We start from the raw sequence: 27,541 nt of genomic DNA, 5'->3' as shown, positions 1-27,541 counted from the left end.
ATTTAAACAAGAAAAAAAAAGTCAAATTTAAAAGGAAATTTTCTTTCCCAAATATTCCATTTAAAAGGAAAAAATATCTCATTTAAAAGATAATTTTCATTCCTAAATATGCAATTTACAAGGGGAAAATATACCTCATTTGATAGGAAATTTTATATCCTAAATATTTAATTTGAAATGAAAAAATATATTCCCTTTAGAAGGAAATTTGCTTTCCTAAATGTTCAATTTGAAAAGAAAAAAAAATTATCCCATTTTAAAAGAAATTTTCTTTCCTAGATATTCAATGTAAAAGAAAAAAAAAAAGACATCTATATCCCATTTAAAAGGAAATTTTAGTTCCTAAATATTCCATTCTAAAAGAAAGAAGTATTTCCCATCTAAAAAGAAGTTTTATTTACTAAATATTCAGTTTAAAAGGGAAAAAAATATATATGTATATCCCATTTAAAAGGAAATTTTACTTCCTAAATATTCCATTTAAAAGAGGGGGGGGAAAGTTTTAAAAGGAAATTTTAATTCCTACATATTCCATTTAAAAAGTGAGGGGACTTTTAAAAGAAAATTTTCCTTCCTAGATATCCATTAAAAAAAAAAAAAAAGTTTTAAAAGGAAATTTTGCTTCCTACAAATTCCATTTAAGAGGAAACTTATTTCCCTAAATATTCCATTTTAAAGGGGGGGGGAAATCCGGTATAAAATGAAACTTTTTTCCCCTAAACATCCCATTTTGAAGCAAAAAAGGTCTCTGTAAAAAGTCGTGGTTTTTTTTTTTTTTGGGGGTCCTTGCTTACCCACCTCCCATCCCCTCCCCACCCCTGCGTGCCCGTGGGCGGGGCGGGTGTCGCGGCTGCGCCGGGCGCACCTGGGCAGGTGAGGGCGGGGCGGGGCGGGCGCGGAGTGTGCGCGGCCGCCGCGCTCCCCGAGCCCACGCGCGGGCCCCGCGGGGCGGCCCCAGAGCTCCCGCGGGCGCGGAGCCGCTCCCCGACCCGCCGACGGACAGACAGACGGACGGACGGACGGACTGGACGGACGGACGGACGGACGGAGCGGGTGGGTCGCGCCGGGAGGGGATGCGGCGGGACGGGAGCGGCCGCGGGATCCGCCCTTCGCGCAGCTCCCGGGCGGAGCGGGGACCGGGGATGAAGGGTTTGGGTTGGGGGAAAAAAAGCCAACAGGACGCGAAGGGGCTCCGTGGGATGAAAGCTCGGCGGGAGCGCCCCGGTCCCGGCGGGATGGGCGGTGGTGGTGCCAGGGGAGGGGTTGTGCGGCTCCCTGGGCAGCCGGGAGGGCAGAGCCCCCTGAAAATGGCAATTTATGGCTCCCTTCCCCATCTGCGCCGCGGGTTGGGCTGTGCTAGCCCCGGGCTACGCCTTTCAAGTCGGGGCAGAGCGAGGCCTAAAGTTAGGGCAGGGGTGGTGTTTGCCCCCCACCCGCTTTAGCCACCGCTGTTATCACCCCAGGAACCAACGCTGTTCACAACTCGTGGCCCTTCCAACTTTTTGGGCTGCCGGGCCGTGGCAAGGGGCTGAGGTTTCCAGGTTGGGAATTGTGAGAATTCGTCATGAGGGGGAATTGTGAGAGTTAATCGTGACTGGGAGTTGTGAGAGTTCACCGTGTTCGGGTGGGGAGAGCGTTGTGGATGGGAGAAAATGAAATCTCTGCAAATGTGGGAGCTCGGGGTTCCGGTGCAGGGAGGTGATTAAGTGTCAGATGGAAATTCAGTTTCTCTGTGGGAACGTTTGCCTTTGTAAAGATGGATACAGAGCCATGAAATACAGGGTGATGTAATCAAAGGCAGCAAGCAAGGAACGGGATCTGAGGTGTCGAACCCAGAGAAGACCTTTCCTCCTTCAGGGACTTAATGGACGAGGTGGAGCAGGAACACTGAATATATTTGGAAGGGCAGGCAGAGAGTGAAAGCATCTGTGCAGCACAGCTGAGCCAGGCTTCAGGCCACGTTTTCCTGGTGCACCGTGTGTTTTTGGGCTCTCTGGCCCCACTCCAGGGCCCTGAGAGTCACCACAGCTGACCAGGGCTGTCCCTGACCTTGGTCACTCCTCTGCAGCTCCGGGAAAGTGGCTGCAGGATGTTTGCTCGAGTTGCTCTTGTCGGGGTGACTGTCTCCTCTCCAAGGAGTGTCAGACTTATTAAATAATAGTTAGGGTAGAGGGAATAATTACATTGCTGACCGTGCATTAGCAGCGCAGGGATGTGCTAATTATCCCCACACACCACCCAGATTGAGTGGGAATGAAGCGAACTGGAGGGTCTGGAGTGAGGGCCAAACCTCCCTTGGCAAATCCCAGGAATAGTGAGAAGACATTCCCGGAGTCTCTGGAATTACAGGAACCCCCTCAGATCGAAGTTGAAGGTTGTAAGGGGCTGACTCACCGTCTGGGCCCAGCAATGGGATTCAAGTTGATTTGCTCTCGGTTATTGTGTCAACAAGTCATTGGTGATAAAAGGTCATAAAGCATTGTCAAGCCGGGTATTGACAGACGCTGTCTGACAATCCGAGCCCAGCCCACGGGACCCGACTCATCTGGTGTGAGGTGGGCACTAATTTCTCTCCCTGTTCTGTGGGTTTGAATTTACTGCTGACCTTGCAAATGTGTGTGTATGCGGTGTTTGTTGTTAGAAGGGACTGCTTGTAAAGTGCAGTGTGAAAGGGGTGGTGGAAATGAGCCTTAGGAAGGATTTTTTGTTAAAATGTCACTTTTTTTTCTCCCAAGAGAAATCCATACTTGGTTTTGCTCTCAATTCCAAGTCCAGGATTAACCTGGACTTTGTGTCTTTGCAAACACGCTGCTGCAAGTTTAATTCTCAGGGCACTTCTGACACGGAGAACTAACACAGCAGAGTTTCAGGAGCATGGAATAATTTTGGTGATTGCTTCCTGATCCTTTGCAGCTCCTGGGAAACACTCCGCTAATGTGCCCACACATTTTCAGACTATTATTCAAAGATGATTTGCAGTTGAAGCTGAATATTTTCTTTGTTTAACAGATAGACTAAATTGTGTTTGGATTAATTTTGTGTGAGTGCTTGCATCTGAATAGGATCTACAGGTATTTGAACAAATAAAACCTGTTCCTAGACTAGTTCTTGGATAGGATTTTTTTTAATCTTCTCCATCTCTGCTATTAGACCTATTTTGCAACTCCTGCAGCAGTGTTCAGGGCTTATGGCAAAGGTTTTACTTAACCTGTAACTGCTTTTATTAATGGGAATATTTGTAACTTCTCACCTCTGTTTCAAGATTTACTAATGAATATGGGCGATGCAGCTTCTAAACACACGTAGAAGTTCCCTTCCAAAATTTAAAGATTGAATGTTTCCTGGCCTTGCAGAGGGACAGGCGTTAATTTTGTTTGTTTGGCTTTGTTCTACACAAGGAAAATATTGTTGGTTGGCTGCAACTGTATCGGCAACACGGGGCTACTTAAACGAAAACATTAAGTAAACAGCACTCGATTTTTAGCAGGAGTGCAGGGCAGACCTGCAGTTCATGTCCTTCTGGATAAACATCCTGGTTATTACAGGTCAGTGGTGTTTGCCAATGATTATGCTGCGTTCAGGGCATTCGTGAAAAAGCCATAAAGTGACTCTGAGAGGAACTTCTGTCTCTGGGATAAAACAGCCCCCTCCAGCCCAGCTGGGCTAAAGCCTCTCGTTCAGCACAGCACAGTGTGAGTTTTTCTCCTCCTCGATGGCAGGTCTGAAGGAGCACGAGATCAGATCCGGCCCCTTTGCTGAGGCTTTGGAAACTCTGCTGCCTGTTCTTGCTGTGGCTTGTTCGTGGCTTTATCTCCGGCTCAGGTTCGCTCGGGGCTCGCCCTCCGCGCGCTCAGCGGACGCGAATAACGCGCTCTGGGAGATTTAATAGCGAATTGTTGTCCTTGTAACAGTCCTGCTCCCCGCTCGGTGATGTGTGTGTAACTCCTGCTGGCAGAGGAGTCGCCCAGCTGAGTCTGAATGGGTGGTTTCAGTGTGCAGCAACACGAAAAACAACAGCGGCAGTGCAGCGTTTTTCTCCTTAAACGAGTTCAGGTCGTTTTAAAGCGTTTGGGTCCTGACTGACCTGCAGCAGTGGGCGTGTGGTTTTATTGCTCCCTGTCTCTTGCAGACCATGGCGCTGCACCCGCGCAGGGTGCGCCTGAAGCCGTGGCTGGTGGCCCAGGTGGACAGCGGGATGTACCCCGGCCTCATCTGGCTCAACCGGGAAGCGAAGCGGTTCCAGATCCCCTGGAAACACGCGACCCGGCACAGCCCCCAGCACGAGGAGGAGAACACCATCTTCAAGGTGAGGCAGGGCAGAGCTCAGGGTGGTAGGGGGCACCACAGCTCTGAAACAGGGACAGAGGGGCGGATTGTTGGCCCGGGAGCTGCTCCCAGGCACATTTTGCCCTATTTATCTGACCTCAGAAAAGCCACTTTGTGCACCTGGATGCCAGGCTTGGCACTGCCTGAGTCGGTGTTGAGTTCTTTAACCCTTTCCAACCACCAAAGGCCAGGTGGTGTCTGAGCCGTGGGCTCTGGAAGATTGCTGCTCCTTGAATCATCTGCTCGCTTTGGGCTGTGGGAGCTGCCTTGCTCTCGGCACCAAACCATTAAGTGCTGTTACGTGAATCTGAAGAGGTCCCACCACAAGCTCATCACAAGCACTCATCGCTGCTGCCCCTAATATTCTTATCCCAGGGGATTCATTATAACTCCCTGCACTCCTTTGAGGAATTTCTGGCCTCTGTCTCGGAGGGATCTTGGGCTGATAGTCTGATTTTTGAGGTGAGGGAGCCACTGGATGTCTGTGGCTTCCCTTTCACTTCATTTTAACAAGTCCATTCCTCCTGCACAGGGTATAGCTCCAAATGACTTCTGCTATTGAACCTGAGAGACCTAGAAAAACTCTGGGCATGATCCTCTACAGTTTGTGCTTTGCATGTTCAGAGTTGCTTATGATTTTTTGAAATTTGGATTTCCACCTTTTTTTTTTTGGTGGGTTTTTTTTTCCTCCCCCTTCTTTTAATGGCAAAAGCTACTAAAGAGGGAATTTCTGTTTTGCTGAACAGAAGAGCTCTGGTTAAGACTTCTGCAGGAGAAGGATTTTGCAGTGAATTTGTGTGGAAGCTTGATAAAAGCTGCTCTGTGCAGAGGGCTGGACTGAGCTCTGTGTACTTTGTCCCCAGGCATGGGCCGTGGAAACAGGGAAGTACCAGGAAGGAGTGGATGAGCCAGACCCTGCAAAGTGGAAAGCCCAGCTCCGATGTGCACTTAACAAAAGCCGGGAATTCAATTTGATGTACGATGGCACCAAGGAGGTGCCCATGAACCCCATTAAAATTTATGAGGTGTGCGACATCCCGCAGTCCCAGGGATCAATCATTAATCCAGGTGAGGGCCCTGCTGGTTCCTGAGCAGGCATTTGTCCAACAATTCCTTTCCCTCTGTGCATTAACTCTCCAGCTGCCTTGGTGTGCAGCAGAGAGCAGCTGCCATGTTTATGTTTATTTATTAAACTGAAAATATAATGTTGTACAGATCACATTTGTGCTTTTACTCATATTTGAAAAAGAGGCAAATAATTATCCAATGTTGTGCACAACCAATATGAAGATTTTATTGTTTTTTTCAAGAAGTGCATCACAGTGTTTCACATTGACCATCCACCCACAAGAATGTGCTTGCTTTCAGGTTCCACTGGCTCAGCTCCGTGGGATGAAAAGGATAATGATCTTGATGATGAAGAAGAGGAAGAATTGAATCAATCTCAACACGTCCCTATTCAAGAGACATTTCCATTTCTTAATATCAATGGTTGGTGGCACAGACTAATGTACTATTGAAGCTATTTATTTGTAAATTGGTGCATGCTTGAAGTAAGATCTTGGTTTACTGAAGAACTGCTGCCTTTTTTTAGAATCTCCAATGGCTCCAGGCACTGCAGAAAACTGCAGCCCTGAAGCTGTGTGGCCAAAGAATGAACCTCTGGATATGGAAATGCCCCCAACTGCGCTGCAGCACGACTTCTTCAGCAGCCCTGAGCTCTGGATCAGCTCTCTGCCAAGTATGTGTGTGGGTTTGCCATACTGCTTCTGCCACTGTGCTTTAAAAAAACCCCAGTGGTTGACTTTTTTTCCCTGTGGCTGTTTGCTTGTTTGGAACAACTGTGTAGAGTTTGAACGTTCCTGTGACTGTAGAGTGGATTGTTACAGTCCAGAAAGCCAACCCTGTCCTGGGCAGCAGGGGAGGGGGGATTCTGCCCCTCTGCCCCACTCAGGTGAGACCTCACCTGCAGAGCTGCCTCCAGCTCTTGGGGAACAACAGCACAGCAAGGACGTGGAGCTGTTGGAGCAGGTCCAGAGGAGACACCAAGTTGATGAGAGGGATGGAGCAGCTCTGCTGTGGGGAAAGGCTGAGGGAATTGGGGTTGTTCAGCCTGGAGAAGAGAAGGCTTTGGGGTGACCTAATTGTGGCCTTCCAGTACCTGAAGGAAGCCTGCAAGAAAGAGAGGGACTTTTCATAAGGACATGTAGTGGCAGGACAAGGGGGAATGGCTTCAAACTGAAAAAGAGCAGGTTTAGACTGGATATTGGGAATAAATTCCTCCCTGTGAGGGTGGGGAGGCCCTGGCACAGGTTTCCTAGAGAAGCTGTGGCTGCTCCATCCCTGGAAGTGTCCAAGGCCAGGTTGGACAGGGCTTGGAGCAACCTAGGCTAGTGGAAGGTGTCCCTGCCCAAGGCAGGGGCTGGAATGAGATGATCTTTAAGGTCCCTTCCAACCCAAACCATTTGAGGATTTCTGTGATTCTGTGGTTCCATGGTGTGTCTCTGCTGCTGATGCTGAACATGTGGGACAAGCCACAGTGACAGTTTCTCTCTCAGTGACAGACCTAGAAATCAAGTTTGAGTATCGAGGGAAGGAGACTGGACCCACGACGACCGTGAGCAACCCTCAGGGATGCAGACTGTTCTATGGAGAGCTGGGCCCTATGCCAGACCAGGAGGAGCTCTTTGGGCCCATCAGTTTGGAGCAAGTGAAGTTTCCAGGAACAGAGCAAATCACCAACGAAAAGCAGAAGATCTTCACGAGTCGGCTGCTGGATGTTATGGACAGGGGCCTGATCCTGGAGGTCAGCGGCCACGCCATCTACGCCGTGCGGCTCTGCCAGTGCAAGGTGTACTGGTCGGGGCCCTGTGCGCCTTCCTCCACCACACCAAACCTGATTGAGAGGCAGAAGAAAGTCAAACTCTTCTGCCTGGAAACATTCCTGAGCGGTAGGTAACTTCTGCTTCTGGGGAATAGCTTCGGGTGCTGATCTGGGCACTCGGTGGCACTGTTGGAAAGGGTTGGTCTGGGTACATTGTTTATTTTGTTTGTGTATGGAGTGTGGGTTGGGGCCAGAAGAAAGGGAATGTAAACTCATTTAATGCTCTGAAAGACATTGGAGGACCTTGCTTTTAAAGAGAGCTCTCTGGGTGCAAGAAATAATATGTAATTGTGTGTGTGTGTGTGTAAGAGGTGGCAAAGGACAGTGTGTAGGCAAGACCTGGGATGATACAGTGAGGTGGGATGTGATGTTTCTAACTGGCAGAGGACAACCCTGCAGCATTCTGCTTTTCTTCCCAGAGCTGATTGCCCATCAGAAAGGACAAATTGAGAAACAGCCACCCTATGAGATCTACTTCTGTTTTGGAGAAGAGTGGCCCGATGGCAAGCCCAGGGAGAGGAAGCTGATTGTGGTGCAGGTAGGAGCTGAGTCTCTGAGGTGACACATACAAAGTGGTGTTTGGTCACAGGTTGGACTCGAGGATCTCAGAGGATCTTTTCTAACCTACTTGATTCTGTGCCAGCCTTGTTGGGTTTGGTGAGTTGGTTCTGGATCAGTGCCCATGGATACTGGAGACTTGTGGCTTCTGACACTGGGAAAACCCCAGTAAGGGCTTGTGGATTTGGGGAGAGCTGATACAAACATTACATGTGTTGGATAGAATAAGTCTGTGAGTGCTCTTTAGATTATTGTGGAAACCATCCCCTGCATCCAGAACAGGGGGCTTCCTGCAAAACAACAGGGTTATTCTGTGTGCCACCGGCCTGAAACAAATGACTCCTTCTCAAACAGGTCATCCCCGTTGTGGCCCGGATGATCTACGAGATGTTCTCGGGTGACTTCACGCGCTCCTTCGACAGCGGCAGCGTGAGGCTGCAGATCTCCACCCCTGACATCAAGGACAACATCGTGGCCCACCTGAAGCAGCTCTACAGGCTGCTGCAGAACCACCAGGAGGGGTGGCCCATGCAGGCACCCCCCCTGCACATGGCACAGCCGCTCCCGGCACAGTGACATAACCCCTGGCTTTGCCCCACCCTGGGGGTTTCTTTCCGTTGTACATATAGAAAAGTGTTTCTTAACCAGTGCCTTGCCTGAACCTGAATAAATAAAATCTGTAAATCTGGCCATCTGATTCCATAATTTCCTAGGTGCTTTTTGTTCTGGAAGCCTTTAAACTGAGGGGTTTACAGGAATGCTTCTGACTCCTTCACCCTTTTCAGCTGTTTTGCTTAAGCAACCCCAGTGTATAAATCAGATTTTCAATTCTGTAATATTTTTTTTAATCTGCTATTGATACATTGTATATAAGCACTTGATCATTAGAGGGGGGAAGATAAAATAATCTGCTCTATTAAAACTGCCTTGAGAATATCACCTTGTCTAGTTTTTTTCTCTTTAACTGGGCTGTAGCAGCAAGCTGGGCTGCTGATGCTTCTTCCTCTACTGTGCTTTTTTTATAGGGGTGGATGTAGGGGTGTATATGCAGGCAACGTAAATGCATACATCACAGAGCTGTTAGGGTTGGAAAGGACCTCTGGGGCTCATCCAGTCCTACACCCCTGCCAAGGCAGGGTCACCTGGAGCAGGTGACACAGGAATTTGTCTTTAAAAAAAACAACACCTCTGCAAACTCCGAGAAGCCACCTGGAGAAGAGGAGGCTCTGGGAAAGACCCCAACCATTCTGTGGTTCTGTGAAGCTGTAATATCACATCACCCCTCTGCGCTGCCCTCTGTCCGTGCCTTTCCCTCCCCGAGCTCTGAGCTTTCTGCTCCCCAAACAGCCTTTTCCTTGTCCACGGCTCCGCCCGGGAAGGTCGCTCCGCCCGGGGCCGGGCGGGACCGGGGCCGTGCTTGGTCAGACCCGCCCCGAGGAAGGGGGGCCGTGCTCGGTCAGACCCGCCCCGAGGAAGGGGGGCCGTGCTCGGTCAGACCCGCCCCGAGGAAGGGGGGCCGTGCTCGGTCAGACCCGCCCCGAGGAAGGGGGGCCGTGCTCGGTCAGACCTGCCCCGAGGAAGGGGGGCCGTGCTCGGTCAGACCCGCCCCGAGGAAGGGGGGCCGTGCTCGGTCAGACCCGCCCCGAGGAAGGGGGGCCGTGCTCGGTCAGACCCGCCCCGAGGAAGGGGGGCCGTGCTCGGTGAGCTCCGCCCCGGGGAGCGGGGCCGTGCTCGGTGAGCTCCTCCCCGGAACCGCCGGTGCCCGCGGTGTCCCCATGGCCCCGGGGAGCCCCGCTCTGTCCCCCGCGCTGCTGGTGGCGGCGGCGCGGGATGCTCTGGGGACACGGAGCGGGCCGAGGGCGGCGCGGCGGCGGCGGCTGCCGGCTGCCCGTGCCCTGCATGCGGCCGGGGAGGTGCTGGCGGTGGCGGCGGGGCTGAAGCCGGCGCTGCTCTGGGAGTGCGGGCCCGCGGGCCCCGCCGAGCTGCGGCGGTACCTGGGCGGGCTGCGGGCTGCGGGGCTGGCCCCGCGCCGCATCCACGTGCTGGGCGTGGAGGGCTCGGCATTGCTGCTGCTGCACCCGCCGCTGGCCCGCGGGAGGCTGGAGGGGATGCTCCGCGCCCGCCCCGCGCCCTTCGTGGATGTCTCCGCCGGGAGGAGATGCCCGGCGCTCTGCGGGGCGGCGGAGGCTGAGGCCATCAGGGGCCACCTCGCCTCCCTCCTGAGCCACCTGCGGGATGCTGAGGCCGCCAGCGCCGGGCCGGTGTCCTGCAGCGAGGTTGTGCCCCAGGACTGGAACCTGTGCACCGTGGTTGGGGTGCTGCTGGGGTACCCCGCAGTGTACACCTTCTCCAGGGAGGAGGGCACCGAGAACTGCCTGGCGCTGACACCGCTGAGGGTGTTCACGGTCCAGGCCTCCTGCCCCAGGATAAAGGACGGTCTGACGGTCCAGATTTACTCCTTCAGCATCCCAGAGAGCCTCTGCACGGAGCTGGGCGAGGTGCTGGATGCCTGGTGTGATGAGCTGAAGGAGGCATTCAGTGCACAGAGTGACTTTGTGGATCTCTGCATTTCCAGCGAGGTCGTGACTCTTCCAGCAGTTGCCTTGTAAAACATGAGCAAACTCGGACTTTTTGGCCTTCCCTATGTTGGGGACCAAGACAAAAGATCCAGTTCCTCTGTACATGATCCACTGCATCTCTTGGCCCCTGAGCACCGAAGGCTGAATTGTGACAGTTTCAGGCTCCCGACCTCACGGGACAGTGGCAAAACAAATACATGCACTTGAAAGAAGACACGTATGTGGATGTGTGTGCTCACAGCTGCTCTGCAGCCTCAGTCCTGCCTGCAGATTCATGCCCTGTAAGGGTGTATTTATTTGCTGTGAGCAGCTGAGGGTGAATAAAAACTTTGAACACCACAGTACTTTGAATTTGTGAAGTTTATTGGAGGCTCCATGTTGTGTTTACTGCTCATATGAGGTGGTGTCATGCACTGGGTTGTAGCTGAGCCTCTGCATGAGTGAGGGTCAAGTTCTGTAAAACCTGCCAGGGCCTGGTGGATGGGAGGTGGAAAAATTGCTCAAAACAGGAATGGGGGGGAAAACAAGGGGATTGTGCTAAAGAGCCTCCCTGAGCCAGGTTTCATTGTCAGGTACAAGTAGAGAGGGACAGTAAATAGAGGAAGAGAATTTTGGGGGCAAAAAAGGCAGGGAGGCTGGATCCCGAGGGCGTGGGATGCCCTGTCCCTCTCTCCCTGTGTGAGACCTGTCACTGATGACCAGAGTGGCTTTGTCCTTCAGTGCCATGGGGGACAGGGCAGTGCAACCTTCAGCTGGAACAGAATAACCAAAGGACCTGAGGGAAGGGGTTGATATTCCAGCATTTATTGGGAGTTTGTCTGGAGTGAGACCAGCTCAGGATATGAACCAAACACGCAGGTACAAAACAGCAGATAGTGCACTGCGGCGAGGTCGTGACTTTTGGGGAAGCACAGTCAGTTCCAGCAGTAAAGTCAGTCATCAAGGAGGCTCTTCACGGTCTGTAACTTGCCAGAAAGGTGGCAATGGCCACTGCTGTGAGTGCCAGCAGGAGGGGGATCCAGTGACAATGCTGCCTCTGTGGGGAGAAGCAAGTGTTGGTAGGAATTTCGCAGAATGTGCCGAGTTGGAAGCGACCACAGGGATCATCGAGTCCAACTCCTGGCCTTGCACAGAACCATCCCCAACGTGTCTGAGGGTATCATCTAAATGCTTCCTGAGCTCTGTCAGGCTTGGAGCTGTGCCCACTGCCCTGGGGAGCCTGTTCAGTGCCCAACCACCCTCTGGGGGACGAACCTTTTCCTAATGCCCAACCTAACCCTGCCCTGACACAACTCCAGGCCATTCCCTCAGGTCCCGTTGCCGGAGAAGAAACTTCTCATCTCACCCCTCAGCTAACACGTCACTGATCTTTCCACACTGAGGGGGTTTTTCCCAAGCTGATGTGCAGCCCTGGGATTTGGGGTCGGGGGCTCCCACCTTGGCCTGCTGGCTGTGGGAGCGGTTCAGCTCGTCCCGGCACTGGCGCAGCCTGGTCAGGCACGAGTGGTACTCCTCGCTCAGGGCCTCCAGCTCCGAGCGCAGCTCCCAGCACTGCAAGCACAGCAAGGGGGTGTTACCGGGGGTCCCCTCCCTTTTGTACCCAGGCAGCCTGGCAGGGCCCCCGCAGAGGCTGCAGCGCTTCACCCGCGCGCGGGCACCGCCCGGACGGGGGGGTCTGGCTCCTGCTGCCTGTGTGTCCGTGAGCACCTGCAGGGAACAGAGCAGAGCTCGGGGTTACTGGGAATGTGGTGGTGGAGGCAGTGCCCAGTCTGTCACCACCCCGTGACCTGCTTGGCTTTGCTGCCAACCTTCACGTCCCACGGGACAAAGGAGGGATAGCGATTTTTATGACCGGGAAGAAGACAGGGAGTGCAAACTCCTGTCAGGGTTTGCCTCTCATTCTGAAATTCATTCTGCACTCCACCGACCCTGACAGTAATCCCAGAGTCCTTTAAACCCTCTGAGATGTTGGACACATGGGGCAGGCAGCTTGGTTGTGCTGCACAACCCCAAAACCCAAGGAGGGCCCTTTCCTGAAGTGCCCATGGCACAAGACCCTGTTGCCATTCTGATGAGCAGAGCATTGGCAGCAGCTGTGGAAGGAGCTGCCCAGAGGCTTCAGGAGCCAAAGAGGGGGCAGCTGGACCCTCTCCCCAGCTGTTCCCTCTTACTGTGATTGTGCTTTATAAACCCTTCCCCAGGGCATGCTGGGTGATAGTTGGTGGTGCTGCTTTTCTCCCCATTATGGTCTGGCATGACAAGCTCTTCTCCTGTGTGGCTCTCAGCTCTGCTACAGTAAGTTATAAGCTATTTTTTACAAGTCCTTTTTTGATAAATCCTTGCTGTCTGAACACTGCTGTAAGAATTGTGGGGCTGTTAGTTGGTAGAAGGATGGGTTGATGGAAAGGAGTGTGTAAAAGGTTGGAAAGGCTTGGATTTTTTTTGCAGCCCAGTGGCAAGGGCAGTGCTTTTGTTTGGCAGAACCTGTCTGTGATTTTTATTATTGTTGTTATTATTGCAAGCCTTTTCTTTTCCTCCTCTCCTTCATTTGTGTTTAACATTTTGGTCCTTAAAGTGGCTATTTCCTGTGAGGTTTTTGAAACTCTCACCTTTGGCAACAGAAATGTTTGTATGGAGAGGGCTCTGCTGCTACAGCCAAGGGCTGCTGGTACCTTGTCCTTCCATGGAGGTGCTTTACTGGAGATTTAGGCAAGGCTGGTATCAGGATAAAAATTCAGCAGGGAGAATCCTTACAGGGGACACCAAGTTGAGGTTACCTCTAGGACCTTTGGTGTGTTGTGTTGCTGCTGGAGCTGTTAAACCAGCAACAACTCAGTGATTTCCTCACCTCGTTCTCCTTTGCTGTGAGCTGGGATGTCCTTTTCTGCATCTCATCCTTCAGACTTTCTTCTCCCTCCTCCTCCTCCTCAGGGTGCTCTAACAGAGTGTTTTGGTTTTCCTTGGCAGGAGTGAGAGGTGGGGTCTGGGTGGTGAAAACCTGGTCTAGAAAACAGTCAGGCTGCTGATGAGAAACAGGTCCAGGCTCTGTGTTTGCTTTACATCTTGATTACTCAGCAGTTTAAGGATAATATTTATGTGTTACACACACAGCAGAAGCTCAGTTCGTTATCATTATCACAGGCCTGTCTCTGCTGTAGCTACATGTTAATAATATTTAGAGCAATCTTTCTAAGTAGTTGCCAGAAATGGAGGGGAGGAAGATTTAAAATGCATTTTATTACTTTTTTTTTTTCCAAGTACAGCTGTAACTGCAATTATAAACTGGAATGTGTTTTGTTTGGGGGGAAAAAAATGGCATAGCCGCTGAAGTAGAATTTGCAATGAAATCCGTTTATTTTAAATATGTTTGCCATCATAAATACATTTCTGTTTTAATGTTAACTAGCAAAATATAATAACTCGTTTTGTGCAGCTCTAAAATAATCCTTTATTCTAAACCAGTGTAGACTTCCCCTAGAGCCAGGACTAACATCCTTGTGTCCAAGTGAGTGCTAGCTGGGGCTTACAAAGTTTGCTGACCTTTCCTCTGCACCGCCACCTCCTGGCTCGTCTGTTGGTTGTTCTGGATCAAGTCTGTGAACCCAGAAAGCCACATTATTGTTCACAGCACCTACAAAGGCCTCTTACCTTGTGCCTCTCTGTGTTACTCACTGTGCAAGTGGCTGACTGTTGCCTCCAGCATTACCTTCTGCTTTTGCTCTTTTTGCAGTTTATCTGAAATAATGACAGAGGGAAATCAAGGCTGGTGTAAATCTCTGTGTCTTTATGCAAGACTGGCGACTTTCCCATTCTCCACGTGTGTAAAGTGGAGCAGATAATTGTTGGCTACACTAAACTTTCTTCTCTGAAGGGATGTGATTTTTAGCTGTTAATTGCCCTTTTGGTTTTGGCAGCTTTTTCCAGTGTGCCTTACATTCTACTAATTTATGGTTTATTTTAAAGCTGTTTGTCTGGGACTTATTATGAAATTAGAGCTGCCACCCATTTGCTCTTTCTTAATTCTATTTTAAAATAGCCACATGAAGTCTGCTTGTCTCTATCCAAATCAGTGGTCTAGGACACTGTTAGCTGATATTTATAGGCTGGTAATATCCACCACAAGCAGCACCTCAGACAGTAACAGGCACTGCATTGCTGTGTTTGATGGGTCTGGAAGGATGCAAGGTCCTCATCAAAGCTGAGAGCTCAGCTTTGATTTTTTTTTTTTTATTTTTTTCAGGTCTGCCAGGCCATCCTTTCTTCTAGCAAAGTCACTTGACTTCTCTGAAGTCGTTTAATCTAGTTGGAAATAGCTTTAGGGGCCCTCTGGAAATCAGGAGCTTTTGAGGTGTACAGCACATTGAAAACGAGCGAGTCTTGTGCGTGGCTTTAAGGACCAGAGTTTCAAGAGTACTTTCCTCATATTCTCTGCTTTTTTCAGAGGACAGATTTGGCACTAATTCCCTGCACACAATACCTTCGATGGCAGTGATGTGCTGGGCCTTGAGGTCGTTGTCCTGGCTCAGGGCAGTGGCTCTCAGGTGGAGCGCGGTGTGTTCGCTCCGCAGGCTCTGCAGCGCCCGGTGCAGCTCCTCGTTCTGTGCCTCTGCTCTCTGCGGCCAGGACAGAATCATGGGGTGGGTTGGGATGGAAAGACCTTAAAGCTCATCTTGTTCCACCCCCCTGCCACCTTCCACTAGCCCAGGTTGCTCCAACCCCTGTCTGACCTGTCCTTGAACACTTCAAGGACGGGGCAGCCACAGCTTCTCTGGGTGACCCAGCATGAACTCCCGTGTGGAGGCTGTTCCTGCAGGCAATCAACGTACCTGCAGCTCACTCTGTAAGCTGTGGAAGCTGGTTTTGAGCTCGGTGTGGGCCGTGGTCACCTTGGTCAGTTCGGCTTTGAGAGCATTGTCATGCTCTTTCCAGAAGGCAAGGTCCTCTCTGGTCGCTGCCAAGCTCCTCTAGGGAAGAAAGCAAGGACCCATGAGTGGTTTGGGACCCACAGCTTGGGGTGGGATGGTGGCAGGCTGGCCTGGATGCCATCAGCTGGGCTGTGCTGGGGCAGTGCTGCCTCCTGCAGCACCAGGGATATATATATATATATACACACACACACACACACATATATATATACAATAACCTGTGTGGGGCTGATGCCATCTGATGGACAGAGCAAACATGGGCAGAGTGTTCCCTGTGGAACGCTAATTCCCATGCTCCCAGCAGGCTTGAGAAGCCTGGTAGTACTTGGCATAAGATTTACTTGTTTTTCTGCAAATACCAGTTATCCTGTGGGTTAAAGAAAACTACTGCCTCTTGGGAAGTGGAGGGGGGAACCATCTATTTTCATATAAAAGAGCGACTCCAGAAAAAGCATCTAAGCATCTCTGGTGTCCTCATGCCCTGGATGTCTCTGTGTGTGTGGCTCGTTGTCCTTTGTGTGTGCAGAGCAGGGAATGGGACAAAGGGATGGTGGAGGAGAAGGGATTACAATTTAAGCTGACAAAGAGCAGTACATTTCCCCAGCTGTGAGCTGGTTTTAACAACTTGGTGTGCAGCTCACACAGTGAGCACATGTCAAAGCATTAAGCTGATTTGGGCTTTACTCAGTAGCTGAAACATCATATTTTTGCATCTTTGTTGCTAAGGATAAGCCTGTCATCACCTTTTCCCCTGACATGTGTTTTGTTTGTCATGGCTGCACTAAATTGAAGCCAAGCCAGGTGTAAAACATGTTCCTCACCTGAGAGTTTTGCAGCTGCTGCTCTGTTTGGAGCTTGTCCTCCAGCATCTTCTGAAGAGCCTCTTTTGCCTTCTGCTCGTAGGTCTGCTTCTGGTCCTCCATCTCTATCAGGATCTTCTTCACACACTCCTTGGAGTAGCTCTTTAAAGGGAGAAATAAAGTGCTTGAAGGGTCTTCCCTGACAGATTCCTAACCTTGTCAAACCTAAAGATTAGCAAATCCAGAGTGTGTAAATGCTACTGCTGATTTGCTGTGGAGCATTGCTTCAGCAAAGAGGAAAAATCCTTTTTGGATACATATCTAATCTGATTGATCTGGAAGCTGAGACCCGACCCAATTACATGGTTTGATGTTTGGTTTCCATGCCTTTCTTCCCCCTCTGTGTTTCTCAGTGACTCAGACATTACCTGGGTGCAAGCCTGCAGCTGATTTTCAAGGGCCCTTAGTTTACACTTCAGTTTGTCTTCATTCAGCTGACCCTGGGTAAAAAAAATCACAATTGAACTGACATGTGAAACCAGGAACCACTCAATATGTCCCTAATCTTTTGTTAGTTTGTGTTTTGATTCATTTTTTCCCTTCATCTGTAATATTGTGGCTGTATTGGTTCAGAGTCCTCTTCAGTGCTGAAGTTCAGGTGAACCTTTGTGATCTCCAGATAAATGGGATATGGGGGAAACAAAAGTTTTATGGGTTGAAAAACTGTGCTGAGGCAGTTTCACTGGTTACTGAGTGCAGGTGCTGGCAGTGAAATTATAAATTAAGAGGGAGGGGATTTGAGTCTGGAAGGGTCCCTGTGCAGAGCCTTGTTCCCTGGCTCGTGGTCCCTCCCTTCCTAAAGCTCCAGCTGGTGTGACAGTCCTGACTTGCTGGTTCCCTTAGAAAATAGGTCGGGCCTGTGTTGCAACATCTTGCAGTTGGGCAGGGGGATAGAGGGCAGCAGTGATGATTCATTTTGCTTGTTATCACCATCTCCTCTCGGTGTTAGTCAGGCTGCTTGGGCTTTGTGAAACCAGAGTGATGCAAATTCGGATGAAATTTCCAGCAAAGAGATCACATAGGCTGTTTTCTCTACCACCAGTGCTGAGAACATCAGTATCCTCACTGCTCTTTGAAGTCACACCTCTGAAAAGAAACCCCTTGATGTTACAGGAATAGCTGTTAGACCCAAGCAAAACCAGATTCCCTGGTGTCTTGGCACTGTTTAAATTTGTACAGAACCCTACAGCCCCCATCATCAAGAGAGCCCCAAGTCACCTCCTATAAGCCAGGCAGGGTTGAGGAATAGGGCTAATGTGCTCAAAATACACTCAAAAAAAAATATTTTTTTTTGTACTTCTACAGCCCTGTTTTTTCAGAGTCTGAGGTTACCTGAACAAGCAGCTCCAAATCTCAGACTCTACTGCTGTCATTTAAGTACCATTTAAGTATTTTAAACTGCCTTTGGCTGACAGCTGCAGTGCTTTGGTTGTCCTGTGATTGGGGAATTCTCTGATACTGCTTCCCTTAGTCATTTTAGATAGCTGGTGGAAGGTTATAATAATAAATGCTGTTTCTGGAAAGCTTCCAGTTTGCCCAAGCACGATGCTCGTGCTGGAAAAATCATTCCATATAGCAGCAGTGATGTGCTGGAAATGGCAAAGAGCTTAAACTCTGCAGAGTTCTGTGGTATTTCCAAAAATCAGGTTCAGCTTCAAATGCCAGGAAGGGGAGAAAAATACATTAAAGCAGCAATTTTCTTTTAAGAAGAGAATAGCTTAAAATGAATTCCTCTTGATAGTCATAACCATGTCTTAGCATCCCTCATCTGTTGAGTTTTGCAGCAGATGGGGGGATTTAAGGCACACACCTGGGGTAGGAAGAGCTCTCTAACCTAGAAGTGGAATCGTGGGAGGGGGAAGGAGTCACCAAATGCTTTACCCCTTGAGTTTGCCACCCCCATCCTCCTGCAGAATGTGTTCACCTGCTCCACCAAGCCAGAAGCACCCAGGAACACGAGCAGCACCTCAGAAATGAACTCTCTGGCCATTCCAGGAGCTCCAATATCATTTCATGTGTGTTCTTTGAAACTCAAAATAACTAGGGAAGATTAAAAAGCTGCTGCAACGAGTGTTTGGCACCTCAGCTGGAAAAGGGGCAGCCAACCATCAGTTTGCACAGCAGTGTTATGGGGTAGGACCTCTCCACCCCTCCCTTTGCCAGCATCCCCTGGAGAAAGCCCCTCATGTGGCTCCAGGAATCCCCTCCAAGCAGCACCACTGGCTCCAGCACCCAGTAAATAATTTTTAGGCTGATGAAAAGCTGGGGTGCAAGGAGGCAGCAGCAAAGCCTCTCTTTCGGCAGCAGGGACAAGGAGCAGCAAAGAGCACCCACCTGTTTCTAACCTGAGGTTTCATGGCTACTTCCTGCAGAGTGTGGCAGGGTGTTTTTTTCCTGCTCATGTTATATTTGAAGAAGCAAATGAAGGAGGAAGCTTCAAAACCACAGGATGTCTAACACAAGGTTTCCGTGCCCTCTCACCCAATCGCTGGCTTTTCTACCCCAACAGAACTTTCAAACCACTTTTTTTTTTTTTTTAGTTGCACAATGAACTAGAAATTAAATTAATCCTGTAGAAAAGCTTAATATATTACACAAGATGCGTTTTTTTGGGGTGTTCTGTTACCTGCCAGGATTTCTCTGAGGCTTCCAGCAGTGTGGAGAAAAGCTCCTGCAAAATCATCATCTTCTGCTTGAGCAGCAGCTCCCGTGCAGAGCCTCCTGTGGGGAAGGGAGTTAAAATTGGGCATGTAAAACCCCTTCATTTAATAATAATAATAATAATAATAATGATATTTTTAAAGTATTATTCTTGATGAAAACCAGCTTTCCCAGTGGGTGCTGAACACTGTTTGGTACCCACCTTCAGGTAGTTGGACAGCTGCATCATTTCCTGTAGGGGAAAGGGCAGATGGTTAAAAATAGGATTAGATCAGTTTATAAACACTTAATGATCTGGGTGCATAATCTAAATATTTTGAAATAAAGTGAATTAACAACCTATATTTGCATGGTGGGGGAGAGCCTGCTGGGGTTTGTTTGCGTGGGGTTTTTTCCAGGGAAATGAAAATACTTTTACAACCACTGGTTGTATTGGAGATGGGGCACTTTTGCCATGCACTGTGTGACATCAGGGCAGGTGCTGAGTGAGAAGAGCAGAAATCCATGGGACAGCAGTGCCTTTCCTATAGCAGGAGTGTCACAACTTCGGAAAACAGAGAAATTTAGCACCACTCAGTGTCCCAGTCAGAAATTCATGGAATGGCTTGGGTTGGCAGGGACCTTAAAGATGATGTCATTCCACCCCTCCCACTAGCCCAGGTTGCTCCAAGCCCCATCCAGCCTGGCCTTGGACACTTTCAGGGATGGGGCAACCACAGCCTCTCTGGGCAACCTGTGCCAGGGCCTCCCCACCCTTAGAGTAACAAAATTTCTTCCTTATATCCCCTCTAAATATTCCCTTCTTCAGCTGAAAGCCACTTGGAAAACTGTTTTGCTTACCTTATTAAAAACTGCTGCTCCACAGCTGAAATAAAAAAAACAAAGTGTGTTACTGAGGTGTGTGCTGGGGGTCTGCAGCCACCTGTGGTGCTGGACACCCTCTGTCACCCCCACCCAAGCTGAGGTTTTGTGCAGCAAAAGCTTGTGCCTCTTTGAGGGGGAGAATTTTGGGCTTGGGAAGCTGCTGCCCTGTGGGATCTGAATTCACAGCCCAGGGAGGGAGGGCAGGACCAACTTACTCTGTCTGCTGGCTCGAGTCTTTCACTCCTTCTCGTGGGCTTGCAAGGGTCTGTGTTCCTAGGAATGCAGAGTGAAAGGATGTGAATGATCCCCCTGTCTGAGGGGCCAGGAACTTTGTCTTTTAGTGTCCAGTGACAACTCAACAGGGACAAAAGGCAAAGAAATGTCCTGCTCTGATGGGCAGAGAAGTAGAAGTTGAGTAATCCTGCAGTGAAGTCAGTCCCCAGAGCCCTGGATGATGTTGGGACACTGATAGGGAAGCTGTAGGGCAGAGCATCTGCTCGGCAGCACTGGGGGTTAAGCTGTGGGCTGGTTTATCCCTCCATGGGAAAAATATTCCTAATTCCTTGCAGTGTTCAGGGGAAGCTCACACTAGGATGGTCAAACCTGGCTGGGGAGCTGGGGCTGGAGGGGAGCCACCAGCTCATCCCAAGGAGTTTGATGGTGGAGATGTGGATGCTGCTGTGCTGGGAAAGCTGAGCACCCCTCACCTACCTTGGGTGTTCACACTTTGCCCAGGAATGGTTTCTGCAGGGATGCCAAGGGGGATGCTGAGGCAGAGCAGAGACTGTGCAGGGGGTGATGTGGGGCAGCTCCACGGGTCCTGGAATGAGAGGGCAGCTTGAGGCAGTGTCTCTGCAAAACAGGCTGAGGGGAAGGGGTTAAGGCCTGGTCAGGCTTTGTAGCAGTGGTGACTGGGTGAAGAGCACCAAGAAACCATGGCAAATCCACAAGGATCTGCTGCTTTGGCTGCAGCAGCTCCAGAGCTTTGTGGGGAAGTGGGCGAAAAACCAGCTGGCTGCTGGGGTGGGGGGAGTGGCAACGCCAGAACAGGACAAGGAATCCCCTCTAAGTGTCTTGAGATCTTTTTGGTAAAGGTGAGGACTTTGGGTGGCAGGGAAATGGGTCCTGGTTTGGGTCTCTGCTGCCATTTGGCTGCCTTGGAGCAGAGGTGCCAGTTGTGCACTGGCTTCTCCCAGGGCTGGAGCCTTGATATCTCTGCAGGAGTAAATAGAGGAGGCCCTGTGAGCGTGTAAATGCCTGTTCCAGATTCCTGTGACTGAACCTGATGAACCAAATGGCAGCAGGAGGCTGGTAATTGCTAGGAAGTTTGAGGGTGTGCCCGTCTAAGTCACCTCGTGTTTGTCTGGGCTCAAGTGAGTTTGTGAAGCCCCCGGGGATGAACTCAGCCTGCCAGAGAATGGTTCATTTTACACGGATAGAAGTTTAGAAGGAAATCTGTTTGGTTCTGACTGGGGTGTTTTGCAACCTGCCACAGATGTTGTTCGAGACAGAGCCCTCTGGGTCACTGTCAGCTGTGCAGCACAGGGCAGGCAGCGAGTGCCAGGGAGTCTCCTGATCCCTCCACCCTTCCTGCCAACAGCAGAGGTGACTGGAGGCAACCCAGGTGCTTGGAGCTCGCTTAGCAAGGCTAAAATAACCTGTGTAAGTGCAAACCTGTAGCCTGGCAGCCGGGATGTGGGGTTGTGCTCGGAGGAATGGCAGAAAATGTCTGGTTCAGGGGTTCATAAAACAGGAGAGGGGAACTCAGGGGGGTGACAATGTGTGCCCACACCTGACTCTGCAGGGCATGAGGAAATACGTGCTTCTGTCTGTACAAATCTCACTGTTTGGCTGGCACTGTGATTTGGATCCTGGTGTTCCAGTGGGTGCTGAGCTGTGCCCCAGGGGCAGGTGTTACCTGGAGCAGGACCGAGGAGTCCGATGGGGTTTGCGCCTCAGGCTCCTGCCTCGGGGGTGCCCTTCCCACCTCGCTTGCCAGGTTTCTCCTCCTCAGGAACTCCCTTTGGCGTGGGCTCTGGAGTGGCTGCTCTGCTCCCCTGGGCAGGTGCCGGCAGGTGGTCAGGTTGTTCCTCCTCCGCAGGTTCTCCCTGATCTCGTGGCGCCGCTCGCACTTCTCCTCGTAGCTCTCGCCCGAGCGCCGCGGCCGGGCCCCCCCGGGCTGGCTGATCATCCTGGGCTCTCACCTCCCTGTGGTCCTCTGTCCTGGCTGAAACTGAGGGAAAAGACACCATTTGAGTCAAAACTAGTTGATTCTAAGATTTAGTGATAAGTGTGAGGTGTTTGGTTCTGGAGTCCTCAGACAGTGGATGTAAATGTTGCTGGAGAGGAACCTCTATGAATCCCTGGCAGGAGGGTGTAGATGGATGGGTATCAGGCTCTTCTCCCAGGCAACCAGCAGCAGGACAAGAGGGCACAGTCCTAAGCACATACAAGTGTAGAGACCAATCATTATTCCTTGGGATTAATTAATTGTTAAGCCGTGCTCAAAGACTGGGGGTCCACGCTCTTAGTTTGCCTCAGGCATGAATTCTGCCCCATCTCTGGGGAATTTGGGGCCCAAACCAGGCAGTGGCATGGCCAAAGGAGGAGATCCTCCATTCCAGCACTGTTGCACTGTCTACATGTGTGCACAGGATGTGGGTATGGAACCTCCTCCCTCCTCATGACCTCTCTGCACAGTTGCAAGTCACCACTGTGTTATTCCTAATTGGATTCTGAGTCTTTGCCTCTGCATCAGTTAAAGGGAAAGCTGAGCAAGAACTACCCAAACAAAAAAAAGAGGAATTTTAGTATCTGAAAATTCAGGTTAAATGTTCTTCAGTATGAAACAAAAACCATGAAAACTTCACTGGTCTCATTCTCTCTCAAGCAATTAGGAAGTTATTGAGTCTAATGGTGGGGAAAAAAATGGGAACTAGTAAGTCCCATTTACACGTAAAATACTTCCGTGCGTTTGAGTCTGCATTGAAATCTGCTCTGTAATTCTTTTAATCGGCCTTGTGTTCACTTTGGAGTGCTCAAAGCTCATTCCTGTTGCCATATTTGACTGTAGGGGCTTCCTTTGGAAGGAGCACATTGTTTTTGGGTGGTCAGGTGCTCACAAGCCCCAGCCAGGGCACTGCTCCGAGTGGTGAGCGTTTTTCAACTGATTTTGCTGAGTTTTAGGAAAGGTTCAGTTAAATGTCCTGCCCAGTCTGCACTCATCCATCTCCTCCCATCAGGAATAGCTCAGCCCCTTTCCCACCTGCACTGCCTCTGGGCTGCCCAGCCTGTCCCAGGGCTGGAATAGCCTCATTTAACCAAAAATGCCCTTTAAAGCAAGGTAAAGCTCAAAGAAATACACAGTCCATTACTCACCCCGAGCTGAGCAAACTGCTGAGGCCTTCTTGACAGGCTAACACTCTGTTTCCTCCTTCTGTTACCCCAAATCACCCTCTCTAATTAAACATGTCCTTTATCTGTGCTTTCCAAGCTGTTACACTTCTTGCTTCAAGGGAAACCAGGAAAAAAAAAAGGTGCTTCTTGCTGGTTCATGTTACAGCTTCCCGGTGCAAGTTGTGGAGGCTGAAAGTGGGGTGAAAAAAAGAGGAAAGAAGGTGCATGTTGCTGCTTTCAGTCTCTGCTCCCCTCCAGTCCTCACCGGCCCCGGTGCTGTGGGTGCTCCAACACTTACCTGGCCCAAGGGGTCCTGTCCTACCCCTGGGCTGCTGTGCAGGGGCAGGGTGTTATCAGGCATGAACACGCTCCAACTGCCATCTTCGTGCCAACCACCTCATTTTCTGCCCTCACTCTCTTTTTTCACTCTGTAAAACAGGAAACGTTGCAGCTGCAGCCGAGCCCCGGTTCCTGTCACTGCTCACAGCCTGGCTCGTGGGACACAGGGGCCCTTGGGTTATCTTGGGAGCCCAAACTCTCTCCAGCTTTTCTCTGAGCAGACCCCACAATTATCTTTTGGGCCATCTGCTGGTCTCCAGCATGCAGGGGTTGAGCGCTGGCTCATGGAACTGCTCGTGGCACTCGGTGACTGGGTTTCCCCGAGCTGCTCTGGGGTAGAGAAATCCAGACTTAGGGAAGTACAGTAATGCTATTATTTTAAGGGTTTTTGCAGATTGGAAAGGAGGGAGGGGGGGGGAGAAAAAAAGCGTGTTTTGGCAGCTGAGGAGAGCTCAGGAATGGCAGAAATTCATTAAGGTCTTTAGAGGAGCGAAAGCTTTGTTAATGCAAATCGGGAGGAGGTGGGTTTAGCCAGCTGGGTGCTGATAAGGGCTCTGTGCCTGTGCACGTGGAAAAGGAACACAAGGAAACTGTAGAGATCTCATAGTAACGTAGGATTTATTTTTACAAAGACCAACCTAGAAGGGATACAAAAAATTTGCTGGTTCTTGTGGCTTTGGGTGGTTTGTGCTGCTTGGCCCAAATCCCTGTTCTGGCTCATGACCTGTGGCACTTGCTGCCTCTGCCGTGGTGGCTTTCCATGGAGTTTCTGGAGGTTGAGCAGGACACTGGCAGCAGATCCTGCTGCAGGACTTCCCTGAAGTGCTCTTGGTTGGAAAAATCCCGTTGCAGGAGTTCATTACTAAAAAGGGCATTTTCTTGCCGCCTTACGGACTTTTGGAGCGTCCTGTCGTGAGTTGCCGGGGTGTGTCAGCACGGGCTGCCCAGGAGGTGTGGAAAAGGGCAGCCAAGCAGCTGGATTAACACCCAAACCCCTGCTGCCCAGCCCAAGGTGCCCTGGCACCCTTGTTGTCCCCTGGTGACTACGTTCTTTTGAGGTTTTCCACGCGGTAGTTGCTCCTGATGGTGGAGTCGAGGAATTCTGGGGCGATGTCGCGCAGGAGGAGGACGGCGCCCACCCAGGGTGGGTAGTGCAGCTCCCGCTGCCTCAGGGCTCCAGCCTTGACGATCTCCAGGGCACACTCCTCCTTGGGCGCTGGTTTGTCCCGGATAACGTGCGAGACCGCTTGCACAGCACTCTCTGGAAAGGTGGGAAGCACAGGGAGGGGAAGGAGAAGTGAGGTCAGAGGGAGGGGCTGTCACAGGCACCTGTCAGGATGTCTGGAGAATTCTCCAGCTGACAAACTCTGGGGATCAGACCTACTTAAGAAGGCTTGGGACAGTTAAAATAACAATTATAGCTACACCCTTCCCATTCCTTTCCACCTCTTGAGTGACCACAGGGTGGAATCTCCACCTCCCCTGCAAGGACAGCAGAGTCGAAAGTCTCAGACCATGCTTTTTAAAGAGTTGGGGTCCTGCTCCCACCATTGGACAGACAATGCAGGCAGAGGGTCCAGCAGTGGTGGCAAAGCAGCCTGGAGCCAGAGGGTGGGCTCAGCTTGGCTCTGTCAGGAGGCCCCAGTGGTGCTGAGCTCACCTGTGTTGATGTAGCCCAGGATGCAGAGTGTGATGGAAACGTTGACCTTGTCCATGACGAATTCGTGTCTCAAGGAGCTGAAAAAGCCATCTAAGGCGAACTTGGTTGCGGAATAGGAAGCAGCAAATGGGGAGCCAGTTTTACCTGGAGCAGAGACACAACGTTGGGGTTCGTGTACTGGGCAGGCACCAGGCTGCACAGCTCTCCCTTCCTCTTGCCCTTCAAGGAACTACATTATTGTCATTTAGATGATGGAGTAAACTGTCATGAGTGCTTGAGGGAAATAAACAAATGCAGGAATGTTTAAAATGTAACATATGGCATGAAGTACCTTCTGTTGTGGGTGATACTGTTCCTGTATTCAGGAAGAGATACCCACATACAGCAAATGCATGTGTAATATGTGGCCCTGCATGCAAAACAACTGCAGTGCTATGCATGAAGGTGATTAGTGGGTGACTAAAAGGACAAAATATAAGCTATAAATCTCCCAGAGGACTTGAATTGTGCATCCAGAATCCAGGTCTGGCTGACCCTGACTCCAAGTGGGTGGCTCTCTGCCTTATTCTGTCACAGCAGGGATCCCTTGCAGGGAGAGGCCCCTTGTGTGCTCACCTGCCATGGATGAGACCACCACGATGCTGCCCTCGCTCTCCTTCAGCATGGACAGGGCTGAGGTGGTCATGGCCACGTAGCTCAGGAAGTTGGTCTCCATGATCCTTCGTATTTGCCCAACGTTCCCATCGAAGTAGTTGAAGTCGGACTGACCGATGTGGTTCAGGATCAGCATGTCCAGGCCGCCTGCAGGCAGAGCGTGTTTGCCATCAGCAACAGGCACCTCCCGACACAGCAGCTTCCTGGGGGTTGAAATGGGCCCCAAAGTGTAGCATGGGATGTGCTGGGCAGTGAGGAGGGGCAGCTCCACAGCACCTACCCCAGGTGTTCTCAGCCTCCCTCACCACCACCTCAGGGAACGAGGGGTCCTCCATGGAGCCGCTGATGTAGCGGGCGGAGGCAGCTCCCAGCTCCAGGCATCGCTCCACCACCTGTGGGGACAGTGGGAATGGTGTTGGCATGGACTCACCTTCACAGAGCCCCTCCCAACATCCCAGGCTGTTGCTGCCTCAGCAACATCTCCCTGTCCTGCTGGAAACCCTGCTCCCTTTACGGGAAGAGACATGTTGCTTGGAAAACTTTTCTGTCTGCAGACTTGAATGACAGCATATCTGAGCCAAATATGTAGTATTTATAAACAGGGATACGATTGCTTAATGGCAGCATTTTGATTCTGTTTTATACCGGATGCAAAACCAGCTCAGAATTGGAGAAAGGGTGAGGGTTGATCAGACAGGGTCTTGAGCAGGCCTTGTCCATGGTGGTGGAGGTCAGAATTCCCAGCTAGAGGCTGCAGAGAAGGAAATGCTGTGCTGTCAGCATTGAAAATGCATTTTTTTGAGGTGGTCTATGTGCGTGTGTGTGTGTTAGAACATGATACACTGGGGTGGGTCTGGAGGGTCTCTGCTATTCCCACGTGGGTATCCGCACCCATCCCGGCTCTGCTTGCCATTTACTTTCTGCAGCTTGGCCTCAGTCCGTGCCGTGAGCAGGAGGTGTGTCTCCATGCGTGCCAGGTGATAGGCCATCTGCTCCCCGATGCCGCTGCTGGCTCCCGTCACGATCACCCTTTTCCCCCGGAGCATCTCTGCAGAGGAGGGCGCGGAGCTCAGAGCCGGCACAGCCCCCGTTGTCTCTCCACACGTGGGCACTGTGGCTCCTCTCTGGCGCTGCCGTCCCTCGCCTTGGGGCGCAGGAGCTGCCGGCAGCAGCACGGCCCCACCGCGGGGTGCAACCCTCGCCAGACCCCGCTGGAACCCGGTCCTTCATCCCGGCTTGGTGGGGAGCACATGCGAGGCTCGAGCTCCGCACCCAGCCTGGCCTGGGAGCGGCGAGAGCTGACTAATAGAAGGGTTGAAGTGGGAAAGTGCACGCTTCCCGAGTCAGTCATTTACAGAGGTCGCACGCACTGCGTGTCCCAGCAGAGCCAGAGTAACCCCGGGAGTTTTTCCTGTGCTCTGACCCCTTGCGCGGGGGGGCTGCCTGCCCTGCCCTCCCTTCCCCTCCCAATCCTCAGCCCTCCCACACTTTGGCTTCTCTGGCTGTGCTCCAAAAGGCCTTTCAAGTGGCCTGTGCCCCTCGGCATGGCACGCTCTGCCACACTGGCACAGCCTCCCTGCAGTTGCATTTCCCATGACTTACCTTCACTGAAACCCGGAGGCGCTGAATAAAAATAAAAGGCCAGTGCTGCTCCCAGCAAGGGGATGAAAATCTTCAGGAGCAAACCCATCCCTCTGCAAAAAAACAAAGGCAGGAGTGAGACAAACCCCACAGCTCTGGCCCCTGGAGGTGTCTGCAGGTTGCAGATGGGGCTGGGAGGGTTTGAGCTGGTTCCTGTCTTGCGTAAGTCTGCTGGTATCTGCTAGACCTTTTCG

General features: G+C 51.0%; 4 protein-coding genes across 7 annotated transcripts; 2 read left to right on the top strand and 2 right to left on the bottom strand.

The window, feature by feature from the left end:
- Window positions 1-1,032: 1,032 nt before the first annotated feature.
- On the top strand, window positions 1,033-8,675 carry IRF6 (interferon regulatory factor 6). 4 transcript variants are annotated; one of them, XM_050326706.1, is made up of 9 exons: window positions 3,697-3,822; window positions 3,912-4,053; window positions 4,130-4,306; window positions 5,190-5,394; window positions 5,695-5,817; window positions 5,921-6,067; window positions 6,885-7,277; window positions 7,630-7,748; window positions 8,123-8,675. In XM_050326706.1, exons 2-9 carry the CDS (start codon window positions 3,979-3,981, stop codon window positions 8,342-8,344), a joined length of 1,461 nt encoding a protein of 486 aa, XP_050182663.1. In that variant the 5' UTR covers window positions 3,697-3,822; window positions 3,912-3,978; the 3' UTR covers window positions 8,345-8,675. The 4 variants fall into 4 exon arrangements, with proteins under 4 accessions (XP_050182665.1, XP_050182664.1, XP_050182663.1 ...); XM_050326708.1 differs by lacking the exons at window positions 3,697-3,822; window positions 3,912-4,053 and adding an exon at window positions 1,033-1,053; XM_050326707.1 differs by lacking the exons at window positions 3,697-3,822; window positions 3,912-4,053 and adding an exon at window positions 3,582-3,692.
- An 868-nt stretch (window positions 8,676-9,543) lies between these two features.
- Window positions 9,544-10,691, top strand: CUNH1orf74 (chromosome unknown C1orf74 homolog). Its single transcript, XM_050326680.1, has one exon. The coding sequence runs from the start codon at window positions 9,544-9,546 to the stop codon at window positions 10,375-10,377; it is 834 nt and encodes a 277-aa protein (XP_050182637.1). The 3' UTR covers window positions 10,378-10,691.
- A 78-nt stretch (window positions 10,692-10,769) lies between these two features.
- Window positions 10,770-23,471, bottom strand: TRAF3IP3 (TRAF3 interacting protein 3). Its single transcript, XM_050326733.1, has 17 exons — window positions 23,352-23,471; window positions 23,036-23,242; window positions 21,576-21,890; window positions 20,369-20,477; window positions 19,873-19,930; window positions 19,634-19,658; window positions 18,992-19,025; window positions 18,759-18,850; window positions 16,501-16,572; window positions 16,094-16,234; window positions 15,174-15,311; window positions 14,825-14,960; window positions 14,020-14,082; window positions 13,888-13,941; window positions 13,196-13,350; window positions 11,785-12,054; window positions 10,770-11,383 (listed from the first exon to the last, which is right to left on the bottom strand). The coding sequence occupies exons 3-17, from the start codon at window positions 21,846-21,848 to the stop codon at window positions 11,300-11,302; spliced, it is 1,704 nt and encodes a 567-aa protein (XP_050182690.1). The 5' UTR covers window positions 21,849-21,890; window positions 23,036-23,242; window positions 23,352-23,471; the 3' UTR covers window positions 10,770-11,299.
- Window positions 23,472-23,993: 522 nt separating this feature from the next.
- On the bottom strand, window positions 23,994-27,504 carry LOC126645888 (11-beta-hydroxysteroid dehydrogenase 1-like). The gene is made up of 6 exons (XM_050326720.1): window positions 27,309-27,504; window positions 26,624-26,754; window positions 25,987-26,098; window positions 25,668-25,853; window positions 25,053-25,196; window positions 23,994-24,653 (listed from the first exon to the last, which is right to left on the bottom strand). Exons 1-6 carry the CDS (start codon window positions 27,394-27,396, stop codon window positions 24,436-24,438), a joined length of 879 nt encoding a protein of 292 aa, XP_050182677.1. The 5' UTR covers window positions 27,397-27,504; the 3' UTR covers window positions 23,994-24,435.
- Between the last annotated feature and the right edge of the window lie 37 nt (window positions 27,505-27,541).

This window comes from Myiozetetes cayanensis, unplaced genomic scaffold, assembly GCF_022539395.1.
Source record: "Myiozetetes cayanensis isolate MyiCay16 unplaced genomic scaffold, myiCay2020 scf32, whole genome shotgun sequence".
Lineage (NCBI taxonomy): Eukaryota > Metazoa > Chordata > Aves > Passeriformes > Tyrannidae > Myiozetetes > Myiozetetes cayanensis.
Note: the sequence above shows the minus strand (reverse complement) of the source record. Positions and strands in the feature narration are given on the sequence as shown.

Excerpts from the sequence above, each read along its gene's own strand:
- IRF6 (XM_050326706.1), top strand. The coding sequence starts at position 3,979 with ATGGGTGGTTTCAGTGTGCAGCAACACGAAAAACAACAGCGGCAGTGC. Across the intron at positions 4,054-4,129 it reads TTCTCCTTAAACGAGTTCAG|ACCATGGCGCTGCACCCGCG; the intron begins GTCGTTTTAAAG and ends TGTCTCTTGCAG. Across the intron at positions 7,749-8,122 it reads GGAAGCTGATTGTGGTGCAG|GTCATCCCCGTTGTGGCCCG; the intron begins GTAGGAGCTGAG and ends CTTCTCAAACAG.
- CUNH1orf74 (XM_050326680.1), top strand. The coding sequence starts at position 9,544 with ATGGCCCCGGGGAGCCCCGCTCTGTCCCCCGCGCTGCTGGTGGCGGCG.
- TRAF3IP3 (XM_050326733.1), bottom strand. The coding sequence starts at position 21,848 with ATGATCAGCCAGCCCGGGGGGGCCCGGCCGCGGCGCTCGGGCGAGAGC. Across the intron at positions 18,851-18,991 it reads GTCCAACTACCTGAAGGTGG|GCTCTGCACGGGAGCTGCTG; the intron begins GTACCAAACAGT and ends TCCCCACAGGAG. Across the intron at positions 12,055-13,195 it reads TCACAGCAAAGGAGAACGAG|GTGCTCACGGACACACAGGC; the intron begins GTGAGGAAATCA and ends TGTTCCCTGCAG.
- LOC126645888 (XM_050326720.1), bottom strand. The coding sequence starts at position 27,396 with ATGGGTTTGCTCCTGAAGATTTTCATCCCCTTGCTGGGAGCAGCACTG. Across the intron at positions 26,755-27,308 it reads GCCTCCGGGTTTCAGTGAAG|AGATGCTCCGGGGGAAAAGG; the intron begins GTAAGTCATGGG and ends CCTCCTCTGCAG. Across the intron at positions 26,099-26,623 it reads CTGAGGCCAAGCTGCAGAAA|GTGGTGGAGCGATGCCTGGA; the intron begins GTAAATGGCAAG and ends CTGTCCCCACAG.